Source organism: Lacerta agilis, chromosome 1 (genome assembly GCF_009819535.1).
Source record: "Lacerta agilis isolate rLacAgi1 chromosome 1, rLacAgi1.pri, whole genome shotgun sequence".
NCBI classification, from domain to species: domain Eukaryota; kingdom Metazoa; phylum Chordata; class Lepidosauria; order Squamata; family Lacertidae; genus Lacerta; species Lacerta agilis.
Genome location: NC_046312.1, coordinates 43,021,006 through 43,035,144, shown reverse-complemented (window position 1 = coordinate 43,035,144; position 14,139 = coordinate 43,021,006). Strand labels below are relative to the sequence as shown.

The 14,139-nt window shown below is 38.8% G+C and overlaps 1 protein-coding gene across 1 annotated transcript in view; it reads right to left on the bottom strand.

The window, feature by feature from the left end:
- The window catches only part of STARD9 (StAR related lipid transfer domain containing 9), an 88,829-nt gene that overhangs the window by 72,892 nt on the left and 1,798 nt on the right, over positions 1–14,139 (bottom strand). Inside the window, exons 2-3 of the mRNA XM_033145996.1 lie at positions 11,660–11,729; positions 5,557–5,673 (exon numbers count right to left, since the gene is read on the bottom strand). Of these exons, the coding sequence (XP_033001887.1) occupies positions 5,557–5,673; positions 11,660–11,729 (187 nt within the window). The remainder of the gene's footprint in view (positions 1–5,556; positions 5,674–11,659; positions 11,730–14,139) is intronic.

Here is a 14,139-nt window from a genome sequence, read left to right as displayed (position 1 = left end):
TAAAAACTGAGTGGCATCAGAAGGCAATCACTGAAGCATTATTTTCAAGGATGAGATGACATCATAGTAAGCAGCATAAATACAACTCAGGAACATACTTAGGAAACATTTCCTAAATGTTACCACTGAAAGGAGCAGCTGCAAGGAAAAATGTATTTAAAGCTCTGTTTGGACTCAGCCAGGGAAATGCATGGCGGTATTAATGTTTATTCTTATTTTGAAGGCTTTTGGAGGTACAACCGGAAGACCAGGAGACTTTTCTTCCTGCAGCTGGAGAGAGGATGGAGGGGGCTAATACTATTTCTCACTCAAAAATGTCTGTACATGTTAATTTTTGATTGCGATCCTGTTTGAGCTTGTTCGTTGCTGCTTGGTACCAGCTTGATATATAGGACATATGGGGGGAAATCACCTGCTGCTCTTTTTTAAAACTACAATTCTATTGCCAGCATGCATAGCTCAGTTGTTTAGAGCATGGTGCTGATAATGACAAGGTTGCAGGTTTGATCCCCAAATGGGGCAACTGCATATTCCTGCATTACAGGGGGCTGGACTAGATGATATTCATGGTCCCTTCCAACTCTACAATTAGGGTTGCCATATGTTCGGAATTTCCCAGACATATCCGGAATACTGCAGCCGCAAGCTAAATTCCCATGTTGACAGTGTTGTTTTTGCCAATTTCCCTTAGAAATAGCTCAAAAACATCGAATTTCTTTGTGATTTCTATTTCTAGGTTTCTATTACGTATTCTATGTAGGCCTATGAAAGTCTAATTCAAATGATTCCAATGTGTAATATATTAGTAGAGTTGTGATTCTCAAGAAAAGTAGGGCTTATTTTCCAAAAATTATCAGGAATCTCAGTCAGTATTAAAAGGGCTAGGGAGGTGATATTATCATAAATATACCACATTCCTAAATGTGTCTAATCAGACAGAAGTCCTATTAATTTGAAGTGTCATCAGTGGTGAGAAAGCATCATACGTCCATCCATTTCTCCTGCAACTATAGCCACTGCTGGTCTGTATAAATGTTTGCTTTCCTTTGAACTAACAACTACTTAGTCAGTAGGAGACAGGGGTGCCAACTTGAATAAAATATTGTGGGGGGCCAGGTAGGCCCCACCCCACATAATCAATCACATGACACAATGCACACACACCATTTAAATGGGAATGCCCATCAACGTTGGGCCCCCCCAGGCCCCTCAAATATTTTACTGGGGGGCCGAAGCCCCCATGGCCCCTAGGAGTTGACTCCTATGCTAGGAGATGCATTAATACTTTTCAAAGAGGCATTGGGGACAATGAGAGGACAACTTCCCCAAAGTCATTAGTTTTATTACAGGGCAGAGATTATGCTGATGAAGGAGATTGAAATGGCTGTGTGATAGGCTATACAGTAACCGTAGGAAGACACCAAGTCTATAATATGGCAGTATGGGGAGTCAGATGGAAAGAAGCTGGAAGAGTTGTAGTAACTTTTAAAGTGGGAAAGTGTAATGTAAAAATGGTTTTGGCAGTTCACCGTGTTTGCCTTCTGGTTGGCCACCGTGAGAACAAGATGGTGGGATAGATGGGCCATTGGCCTGATCTAGCAGGCTTTTTAAACAATGTTATAGAAAGTACTAACACACTATAAGAATCATAGTGCTAACTTGAGGGGTGAGCCCTTTGCCTACTCTTTAAGACAACAGATGTATAGAACATGCTAACACACCACATACTTTAGGAGCTGGAAGAATATCTGTGTGCAGCAGCTGTCATTCCATTATTCAAGATAAGTACAGATGCATCCAACCTTTCCAGTTGTTACAAATTTCACTGTCCATTTATATATAATTTCTCCCCCAAACACTTCCCACAACTGTTGGAGGTCTTAAGGGACTGTATGATGGTTGAAAATGAAACCAGTGCTTTTTACTTTTAAACCATAACCATTTATTATTACTTATACAAATTGTAAGGGTAAACAGTGGCTGACCACAGGGAAGCTCAATTTAACTTATTTCAACAAATCAGAAACCAAAGAGGCCAATCTAATGGTTTGGCTGGTGAGGTCTTAGGTTATTATGAAATGGAAAAAGGAAAGAAATAATTTTCTAGCGACTATATCCATTTACCTGGAAATATATTCCGTTTAACTTAATTGGACTTGCAACAATTTCATCAAGAGTACTTGCTTTCATCAAGCACTAACAGCACTATTTAACACTATGCATTTCTACCTAGAAGTAAGTTCTATTAGATCTTATTCTCAGGTAAGCATGCATTGGACTGCAGACTAAAGCAGACAAATACTATACATACTATTAATACCATCCTACCTATGGATTTCCACTGCCTGATCCAAAGTCTCCTCTGTCCCTTCTACAACCCCCTAACATCATCAAAGTTCTATATCTACATTCTGTTTGAGGTTTCATTCTCAGTGGTGCCTACTTTCCTTAAATTTGCCTTTCCCCTATGCTACTACTACATTGAAGCTATTCTTCTCTCAGGTTCTGGTTTCTGAACACAGTGTCTTCTATCAATCACCTCTTCTTTGGACTTTTTCTGGGTTGCTTTCAAGCTCCCAATTTGACCACAGTGATGAACCTCTTCCTGCCTCTAAGACCTGTGTGAGATTTTACTTGTCTTAACTGACATTTTAGTCTGTTGTGGAGGCTGTACTCTTTGTCAAGGGACATGGGTGGCGCTGTGGTCTAAACCAATGAGCCTCTTGGGCTTGCCGATCAGAAGGTTGGCGGTTTGAATTCATGCAACAGGGTGAGCTCCCGTTGCTCTGTTCTAGCTCCTGCTAACCTAGCAGTTTGAAAGCATGCCAGTGCAAGTAGATAAATAGGTACCGCTGTGGCGGGAAGGTAAATGACGTTTCCTTGCGCTCTGGTTTCTGTCACGGTATTCTGTTGCGCCAGAAGCGGTTTAGTCATGCTGGCCACATGACCCGGAAAGCTATCTGTGGACAAATGCTGGCTCCCTCAGCCTGAAAGCAACCCCATAGTTGCCTTTGACTGGACTTAACCTTCCAGGGGTCCTTTACCTTTACCTTTTTACTCTTTGTCAATATTCTAGCTATTGACTCATTCACAACAAAATCAATTACTAAGGAAGACTCTCAAACAACTAGCTTTAACTTATTTTTCAAAAATTACTTAACCACAAAGTGTTATCAAAATTAATATGCTAGTAAGGTCATTTGTGGATCCCAGCCCCCAAAGAGAGAGAATTCTATATAATTTTATTCTAATAACTCTTTTGTTTGCAATGTATACCAAGATAATATTAAAAAGTAAAATGGAATTTGAGGGGTTTTTTTTTCTCACTGTATGATATCTTTTCTTAACATAGGACTAATTCAAGATGCTCACTGATTCCAACTTAGGAATTCTGGAGAGGGAATAAAACAGGCTAAAGCCAAAAAGTGACCTTATTCGTGTAAAATCCAAACCATTTCAATGCCTATTGAATGCAGCAGCTGTGTCGCTGGCAGAAGAAATGTAATATAACTAAAACATTCATAGAGGAGATTTCCCTCCCCCTCATGCAGATCCAATTTTTGCACAAAAAACCTTTTCTTATATCATGCTCTCTTTTCACTTATCTCTCTCTCTCTTTCTCTCTCTCGATTGGGAAAACAATAACAGTTGACTGCTCAGCAATTTGCAAGTATTTCATGAGAAAATTGCCACTTTATACCCACATACATGGCATATATCACTTCCTAATCAACGTATTTTAAAGCTAATTATTAAGTTGTTTTTGCGATGAAAAACTCCAATCTTTCTATTATGGATACAGTTTCTGCCAAAGCCTCTAAGCCAAATGCAACTTGAATTTCACAACTGCTATCTGGGGAAAGGAAAAAAAACCCCAACTCAATCTTTTTAATCATATTTAGTAAAAATAACCATTTTCTTCTATCGTAATTATTTCATTGTACTGTATCTGTTAACCAATTGATACGTGATCCTTCCTTTAAAGATGTGTTTCCCATTAAATTCTCTCCCTCGTTTTTTCTCTTTAAAATTCCCCATTCTTTATTCAGCTAAGTCTCAAAATATACACATTTTATTAAAATGTATTTTCAAGAGCAAAAGCTCTTTAACTGCAAGCACTCTTTCATCAATGTTTATAAAATCCCTGTCTTTAAATCTCATGTGCATTGACTCACTATATGCCTGGCTTTAACAATATCCACTTCTGTCCCTAGGGAGCAAAAAATTCTAACAAAACCTCGTAATGGAAAACAATATGATCTGTTAAACAGATGGCTTGGTGTAGGGGTGTTGCCTACCATACAGTTGTACAGGAACGAAGATAAGATTTATTATTCTATTTGGAAATTCACATTATCAACTATCAAACACTTAAGCATTTTTATTGATGCTTAATTAATGAATTTCCATTAAGTTGTTCAGCATACATATTTCCCCAACCTGTCCTCCACCCCAGAATTTCCAGGCTTTGGATACAGTAGCAAACTATAGGCAGATAATCAAGATGATACAGTATACAATAAAATTATATTGATGGTATTAGAGCAGGGGTCAGCAAACTTTTTCAGCAGGGAGCCGGTCCACTGTCCCTCAGACCTTGTGGGGGGCTGGACTATATTTTGAAAAAAATAATGAACAAATTCTTATGCCCCACAAATAACCCAGAGATGCATTTTAAATAAAAGCACACATTCTACTCATGTAAAAACACGAGGCAGGCCCCACAAATAACCAAGAGATGCATTTTAAATAAAAGCACACATTCTACTCATGTAAAAACACGCTGATTCTTGGACCGTCTGCGGGCCAGATTTAGAAGGCGATTAGGCCGGATCTGGCCCCCGGGCCTTACTTTGCCTACCCATGTATTAGAGCATCCACAATCTATGTAGGAATAAATAATGAAAATGAAATTGATATCAGCTAAGCCGCATTGTAATTGATGGATACTGATTGCTCTGCCAAGTGAATGAAGCAATAGTAAGTACTTCAAGCACAACTATTATTTGTGACAGATTGGCATAAAGTCAAAGAATGAGGAAAATAATTATTTGAATCTATGGCAGTGATACTTCAAGCTAGCAGTTTTCACTGTAACACTCCTTGCAATGGCTGGCTTTTGTTAAATGTGTTTTACACGTTGAACATGTGCACTCCAAAGTGACCACCAATGGGACTTACTCCCAGGCACCTGACCAATGATTCATCAGGGATGTGAACCCAGATCATCCCACCTACATACTGAGTACTACATGACCCTTTGCTACTATTCTGTGACAGCTGGCTGATCCTGAAAACATAAGAAGAATGCTGACATATCAGACCAAAGGCCTGTCCAGTCCAGTCCAACTTTCTGAAAGTTTGGGTCAATGTTAAGAAGATCTGGAGTGGGTTCTAAAGGGCATTATTGGTCTGACGCAGTACTACAGTTCACACACACCTAAGATCAATGGATTAGAAACTGCTAATTTCAATATGTTACTGATTTTATAAAGAAACCAGTTTCATTTTAGAGATTTCCAAGAAATATAAAAAATACCACTTTTTTTTCCTTACCACTTCCTGAGATGCATATGCGGGATCCTCAGGATCAACTGACCAATAGCAGTAATCAAAGCCAAATGCCACAACTTTCTCCCTTGTGTCCCAAACACCCTCATATCTGTTGTCCACCTGAGTTGAAAGAAAACAGAAGAAAGCAGCATGCATTTAGTTGTATTTACAAGATTTATTCTAAACAGTACATTTCTTTCAATTAAAAGTATTTAGAGTCAAACACAGTCTGCACATTCCTCTTTCTATTTTCACATTTCAAATAAAGATAATAAATATCACTTAAACAAGGGTGTCCAGAAATTCTGCAATGGAAATAATGATGATGACGACGAAGACGATCTCAAACCCTCTTTCTCAGATACCCAAACTATGTATTATTATTATTATTCATACTGGTAAAATGGCACAATTAGATAAGGAGTGGTCCATACAAGCATTTTCACTACTTGATTATCGTTTAATCAAGTGGCAAACTACAGGTGTGAATGAGCCATCACAAACATAACTTGTATTTCACTTCAAATAATCAGAACACAAAGAAATCACTTCATACGTTCTGCTGCAAATCACCCAGCCTTTATGAACTGATCCGCATTTGTGCACTTTATGACTTTTGTTTTTGATAATAAAACACTGAAAAGAAGTCCAGAATTCATGAGGTAATACTGGGAAAAAAGAATTGAGGGATCTGTTAGTACTACCATGTCTGGTTACTCAAATCTCTTGCTAAAATGCCTGAAACTTTCAGTGTCTCTGTGTTGGGGGATCTGCCCTACAGTCACACAAGTGATAATCCTTTCTTTAAAATACACGCACACACACAAAAAAAACAACAACAACACTTAACCATAAGAACCAGAGGATGGAGCAAAAATGAAGAATGCCATATTACTTTATCTAAAGCATTGCACATGTTTGCTTTAACATATTTTCTCCATCACCAATTTGATTCACACATAATTTCTGGCGACTTCTTTCACCTGCATCTACAAATACGAGCAGCAAAATTAAACAAATATTGTATCCTAAATGTTGCCGAAGATGCCAAAGCTGACTTGATTCACATTCACACAGGTGCACAAAGGGAAAATTTGCATATGCTGGTTTCCAAACCCATGGTAAGCTGGTTTGTATGCATTAAGTTCTAGCGCTAGGATCCAATGGCGTATATGCACCACAAGCTCATCGGAGACTGGGGAACAGTACACCAATAGGCTTTTCAAGTGTTTTCACTGTGACTATCATACCATACCTCTCCAATAGTTGTGGAAGCAGATGCTGGGAACTGCAAGCTTCAACTCCCTATACAACTCACATAAGACTTACTATGAGCAAAGGACAATGGCCACAGTCTATGAATTGGCCACAAACTTGACATGCTGGCTGTTTGTAACATTATTTCTTCTTTTTCACATTAAAAAAAAGAAGTTTCTTACGCTTTTACAGTACTGCTGAACTAATGGCAGCCACAAAAAGGGAAAGAGGTGAAAAATACACAAGCCATTGTTTTGAGTTCTGGTACGGCTACTCTATTACTAATCTGCCTGCACCAGGAAATCAGGCAGGGCATGTTGCCAAACAAATATATTTTTACTTTGTGCTCATCAAAAGAGGAAAGCACAGAGTCACCACATAGAGGAGAAATAGCAGTACCCTAATGGCAGTAAAAACAAACAGCAATTCAACATTTTACAATTATTTCCAAATTTTATTTTATTGTGTAAATAAGCTTTCTTTTTTTAAAAAAACATCTATGCAGTATGACAAATCACCATTTGCAATATCTTAAAGTAAAAGCACTATTTAAAGAGCTGGTTTTGAAAAATACACCCAAATCAATCAGATAATGCTTTGACGCCTAGCAAAATTAACTGTGAAGCGACTGGCATTAATTAAAACCCAAGGCTAACCAGAGGTAATAGATGCTTGAGGCTCCATTAGTGTCCCAAAGCAGATCAGCTGCTTAGAACAAAGCCTTCTCCATCTATTTAGATTGCCCTTTCAAAATAACTTTGATAATTTAAAACTAGCTTATCTCAATGCTATCTATAAAATGTTTAATTTTATGCTGTGATGCCACTCCTTTCAAACTCTAAGGGGATACATTCTGTTTTTCAGATACAGATGCTCCTTGGCTTCCAGTGATACAAGGATATGACACTATTATACTATACAGTATTATATTATACTTTGCTAATGAAAAAATGTACAAGGAAAACCTGAAGCATCAGCAACACAAATTCTACAGGATGTCCTCTCCTTGAAGTCCCTAAAATATCAGAAGCATGCTCCATAGTAAATCAGAATAGGGCTTTTGGTGTGGTTGTTCCTGTTTTGCAGAACAGCATCCTAGTTGAGGTATCTTCTATTTGTAGTTTCTTGAAACATTTGGAGGCATTTTTTCAGGTGAATGGATTTTAAAAAGTAGGTCTCTGCCTTGGGTCTCTAACTGTGTTGTTTTAAACTATATATATATAATATTTTACATTATTGCAAGTCATCTTAAGATGTGTGAAAACTAATTCATAAATTAATAAAATTAAATAAGACATTTTTCATGTTATTTTCAGAATTGTATGCTTTTTCTCCTAATATACATATTGGCAATAATTTTATGGTTTGAGGGCTACATTGTAACTTGCACGTGTCTGAAATTTTGCTGCATTTTGGCATACTGTTTCAGGAAATGCAAATGGTTACCAAATCAAATTTCTCCCCCATCTGTTATGATTCTATCTATGATCTTTTAAGAGGGTGTTATCTGTATGGAAGTAACCCTAACCTATAAGAATCTATTTGCCATGCTAACTAACTTGAATTGATGTTTGCTTTTCCTACTGGTACAATATAAACTGGTCTTTTCAACAATTACATCAAAAGGATTACCTTTAATAATGAAGCTTACATTGCACAATCATTCAGAGGCATGCCTCATTTAGCTCACTATGTTGTACAATGGCTATTATGTTTGACTGAGAGCTCTTGACTTGCTACGAAGATAAAATGAACACCATAGGCAGTTACTGATCATTCTGTCATACTATGAAGAAAATAGAAAGCAAATTATTTTGCTGGTCACCTCTCCTGAAATACCAAAAACATTATTTATTAAACTTATTAATCACTTTTCTAAACAAAAAGTAACTCAAAGTAACTTGCAACAATAAATAAATTACACATGCATTACAATGTAAACAGACTATTATGTATTACAAAATCTGCTGATTCATGATAAATTAGATTAATTCATTGAGGATAAGGCTTTGCATACTTGTTGGTGGGGAACAAATGAGTGAGAGTAGCCTAATGCATATGCCCTACAAAACTTTCCCAGATGTATCTGGTTGGCCTCTGTGGGAGACCAGATGCTGAACTGAGGGCTGAGCCACCCACAAGGCAGACTGAGGCAGGATGCCTTGGGTAGTGGAATTCCAGGGTGCAGTGCCTCTGCAGGTGCCCCAGTCACCCTTGCCACTGCTGCAGAAGTGAGAAGTGGTGCCTACCAGAGAGATCTTGCTAGAGTTCTGTGAGATCTCACCAGAAGCCACCATGTGACCCCAGTTTGAGGGAAGGGCTTGAGGGAAGGGCTACAGCAGGTGTGGGTGGGTGAGCTTCCCATTTTGCCATGATGCCACCACTGGCTGGACTTGATAGGCCTTTGGTTGGATTCCATTAAAAAGGTTATTATATTTAGAAGGTAAGTGCTACAAAGCTTTCGTTTCCTAATCAAAGAAACCACACTGCAATCCCGAGAAATATTTCTGAATGTATGCATTTCTCATAGTTGCCTATGGAAAAGGAACATTCCACATATGCATCCAATAAAAGTAGAGATCTTTCCTCATGTGTCCATAAGAAAAAGAAGAAATATATGATACTAAACTAGTTCTGAATAAAATGGCTATCTCCCTTAAATCTCAAACTTGCCTGTGATGAGAGAAGGAAACAGACATTACGACAGTGTTTAAAACTCTGTGTTCATCTATTTTAATTATATATTTGAAAACACTCTAAGTGGTATCATAATAAGCTTCAGTTCTCCTTTAGTTCTGTTAGATGTAAGCATTTCACATAGCTGCTCCATGTCTGCATGCTTGCAACCAGCAGAGTATGTAGACATATATTTTGGTCAACACCTTGCAGCGTCTTACAAATTACAAGAAAAATTATACATTACTTATGCCCTCCATATCCCAACCACAATAAAGAACCAGTCAACTGATCTCATGAATGTCCTAAAAGACACTGAACACCATCTATCTACTGGCACCCTCCTAGAACAGGTCCAAGAATTAGCCCAGCTCCGGAAAGAATATAAAAGAAGGAGGAAAACACTTATCTCGTTATTTGATTTCTGCCAACAGCCTCTTAAAGCATTTAAAATACTAATTATCTTAAGCAAGTCACCTAAAATAATCAGGCGGACATGCATATACAAATAAAGACTAAGCAAGAAATAGAAAGCATCTGTCCTGCAGAATTCCCACAGTAATCATGGTTACTCTATAATTCACTTATCTGCCTTTATTCCGAGTAGTAAGGTACATTGCCAACAGAAACTGATTTTGGCCCCATTTTACTATTTGACTAAAAGAGTACAGTAGCATTCAGGAGTCCCAATGTCTGGAAAAAACCAGTTCTGTTTCCCATGCCCTATAAAAGAAGCCTCCAAGAATCTCAAAACGGAAGGGATGTACAGTCCAACTAAGTCAATTCTAAATGTAGCCAGTAACCCATCAGGATGTTAACCGTAACTCAATACACAGTTCTGTTATGTTTCCTAGAGATTAGTTGCAATCCTATTAGACTGCAATTTAAAAGAGAGGGCAAGGGAGAGAGAAATAAGGAAGAAAGTTATCCGGATGTCTGAAATTTTGCGCTTATCTTACTGTTGCTAACAATTTACTGACAGCCTTGACAAAATAAAGGCATTCAACTGAAATGCAGGGAGCTGCAGCAACAGAAGCATGGCTAGAAGAAGGTTATGTTATCATCTGTTTTAAAGATCAACAGATGTTTACTTCAATTCCATAAGGAAATCAGAAGCTGTGCCAATTTAGGCTTCTCCCTCCCCCTTTTGCATTTCCTTCCCAGTTTATTTTTAAATTTGCTTTTGGGATACGAAAGAATGATTTTCAGCAGATTTTTCTAAAGGACTGGCAACTGCTTAAAAAACAAACAAACAACATAGCAAAACAGTAGATTTACTGTTTTCCAGACATAGAACTAAAGTCCTCTTAATACATAACGTAAGAACATAGTAAGAGATCAGGCTAGTAACTATCTAGTCCGGCATCCTGTTGTCACAGTGGCCAACCAGATGCCTGTGGGAGACCTGCAAGCAGGGCTTAAGCACATTATCATTCTACCCTCCTGTGACTTCCAGCAACTGATAAAACTTTGCATTGCACTCAAGACTCACACTTATACCTCAGTATAATTGTGGCTTCGGATTTTGCTCTTGTGCCAAAATTGAGAGGGCCACGTTTATATGAGCATTCCCCTCCTCCCTTGAAAGGTACCACAGGTATCTCAAAATGATGTTTAGACACATATGCTTTCAGAAAGCAGTATGAGAATTTGATGCAAGAATCCATCCACGCAGGGAAAACCAATGCAAAAGCATAAGAAATGGTAAGTGAAGTCACTGCAAGCTGAAACTAGGATTCAACCTGCACAAATGTAAGCGAGACATGTAGACCAAAGGAGAGTGCAAAGTACTGATCTATACAACACCTCTGCATGTTCTGATTGGTGAGATACAGACCAGCCTTGGATTGTCAACTCAAGCTCCTCTTGCAATGGTTCTGTTTGTTTGTTTGTTTATTCCTATTCCACCTGTTCCCCAATAAACTCAAAGGGCAGCATATATAGGGTGATTCCATTTTCTCCTTCACAACAACCCTGTGTTGCAGCTTCGATGAAGAAATTAGCTGAAGCTCACCCAGTGAACTTCATGGCTAAATAGTAATAAATGCTTGCCTCTTCTGTTCCAAGTCTAATGCTATATCCATTACACCACATTGTCTCTACTCTACAGGCAACGAGAATTGCACTAGAGAAGTCAGGCTTTTCAGATGCCAAAATAAAAAATAAAGCATACCTTTAGGTTTCTGACTTTTGCCACTCTATCTTCAACCTCTACAATTATTCTTCTTCCTTCTGCGAGCTCTCTGAAAATCAGATGAAAACAAATTATATAACTATGAAGATACAAAGCTTTTTTGTATTAAAAACAGTAATGATATGTATTAAAATATTATGGGCATGTTTCAGAACTTTCAGGCTGCACTGGTTTAAACAGGAGTGAGTTAAGCGTATTTTTCATTCTCCCAGTAACTGTACCTGTGAGCCCCGTCCCCTTATTTCTGCATTTTGGTATGTAATAACTTGCTTATAGTCCTAATTTTTTATTGGTCAAAATTGTTTATAGATGCACTCACAAACAACTCTGAAGCAAACAATACAATCAGGAGATTTAAGTTAATGGAAAACCATTAGTTCAGTCACACACGCCATCAAATATTCTATACATTTATAACTTTAAAGGTAGAAAAAAGTAACAGAACAATCATAACCTTAAACAGAAGAATACTTTCATGAAGGGAGATAAATGTCTTAAAGTCAAATGAATTATTTTATTTTGACTTTTGAGAGATTTTCTAAAACTATTTAGATATGCTTGAAAAGTCAGAAAAAAGACCTGCTCAGAAACAGAAAGTGGCTTAAGGATGGGTAGGCAAACTAAGGCCCGGGGGCCAGATCTGGCCCAATCGCCTTCTAAATCCGGCCCGCGGACGGTCCGGGAATCAGCATGTTTTTACATGAGTAGAATGTGTCCTGTTATTTAAAATGCATCTCTGGGTTATTTGTGGGGAATGCCTGGTGTTTTTACATGAGTAGAATGTGTGCTTTTATTTAAAATGTATCTCTGGGTTATTTGTGGGGCATAGGAATTCATTCTCCCCCCCCCCCCAAAAAAAAATAGTCCAGCCCCCCACAAGGTCTGAGGGACAGTGGACCAGCCCCCTACTGAAAAAGTTTGCTGACCCTTGAATTTAAGAGTTTACTCTGTGAAGAAACCTTGGAGCTATTCCCTTGTTGCATTTGCATTAATTTATTTTGGTTTTCTCCTGATTAATGGCAGAGAGTGCAACCCAACTAAAACATACTCAGAGTAAGCCCAGTGAAATAAATAGACAAGCAAATTGTTTTGAATGGGTCTACTCATAGTATGATTTAGATGGATATCATACAGAGGCACTACAATTCCACTATTACCTGATTTCTGGAAGCTGGTTATGGAAGCTGCATTACTTAGCTCCTGCATAAAAATGTTTAATGTTATGATTTGCTTCTAACTTTCTGTATTGAGACATGGTTGCCCAAGTCATCTTAAAACTCTGCTTACTGGTAATTCTGTAAAAAGTATACTTGAATTTGTTTAAAGGCTGAGAAACTATACCACCTAGGACATAAATGATTATTTATTATAAGCGTCAGTGGTCCAAAAACATGATCCAAGTTAATAAAAATAAATAAAAAAACAAGCAAGCAGCATATTGAAATATTCAATCTGTTTATTTGTTGCTGTTCTCTCTTTTCTCCAGAGGAGGAGTTACATTACTAGTCATACAAAGTTTTGCAACCGCTCCAAAGCTTTCTCTCTCCCACCCTCCCCAAATTTCCACAGTACACATGGTTTTAATCATCCCATTAGACACAGGCACTCACTCACACAATGGTCTTTCCAGCACGTATGAGAACTTGCAATCTTGTACATCAGCTTTTAGGATGTGCGGAATTGCTAAATGCATAAACTCAGCCTGCAAAGCAGGGAGAATGAAGAGGATTGGTTAGCAGCATTGCTTGAGCCCACTTGGGTGGATGCAAGTGCCAGGAGCAGGGTGCACTGGGAGCAGGGGTGGAGGGAGAAGGAACCCACAGTGGAACCCCAGCAGCCCCACACTCCCGGCACGCCTTGGCCACAGCCGCTCATGGTGTCAGGACTAATGGAGCCTGATCCTCTGCGCTCCAGGTGCAGAGCAACATGTGGGGACATGGGCAATGGAGCTTGTTCGTCTCTCTCCATTTGGGCCCACAAGGCACAGTGGCCAATGAAGCTCGTCCCTCCCTTGGCTGCAGTGCCGCCACCGATGGGCAACTGCAGGGGATCACAGCATTGGAGAGGGGCAGTGCTGCCACCTCTTAAACACTTCTGCTCCTGGGTCAGGCCTGACCTGGGAGTGGAGTGGTTGCTGCTGCCGTCCACACCCCAATCCCAAAGACCAGCCCAGGCATAGCTTCCTTTGTTGTGCCCCCTCAAAAATGTTCCCAGGGCAACAGCCCCCCACACTATGCCACTGGTGCAGGTAGAAATATTACAGAAGTTTAGAACTGACCTAGTTCCATCTATGTAACATCAGCATTTCTATGTTTAAAATGGGAAGACCTCCCATTACCAGATAGTAGAAACAGAGACCCCAAAATTTAATCCTTAGCACTTTAAGCCACAGTCCATTGGCAGTAGTGCAATATTTTCTCCTCATATAATAGATGGGGAGCATGACCAGCATAAGCCTA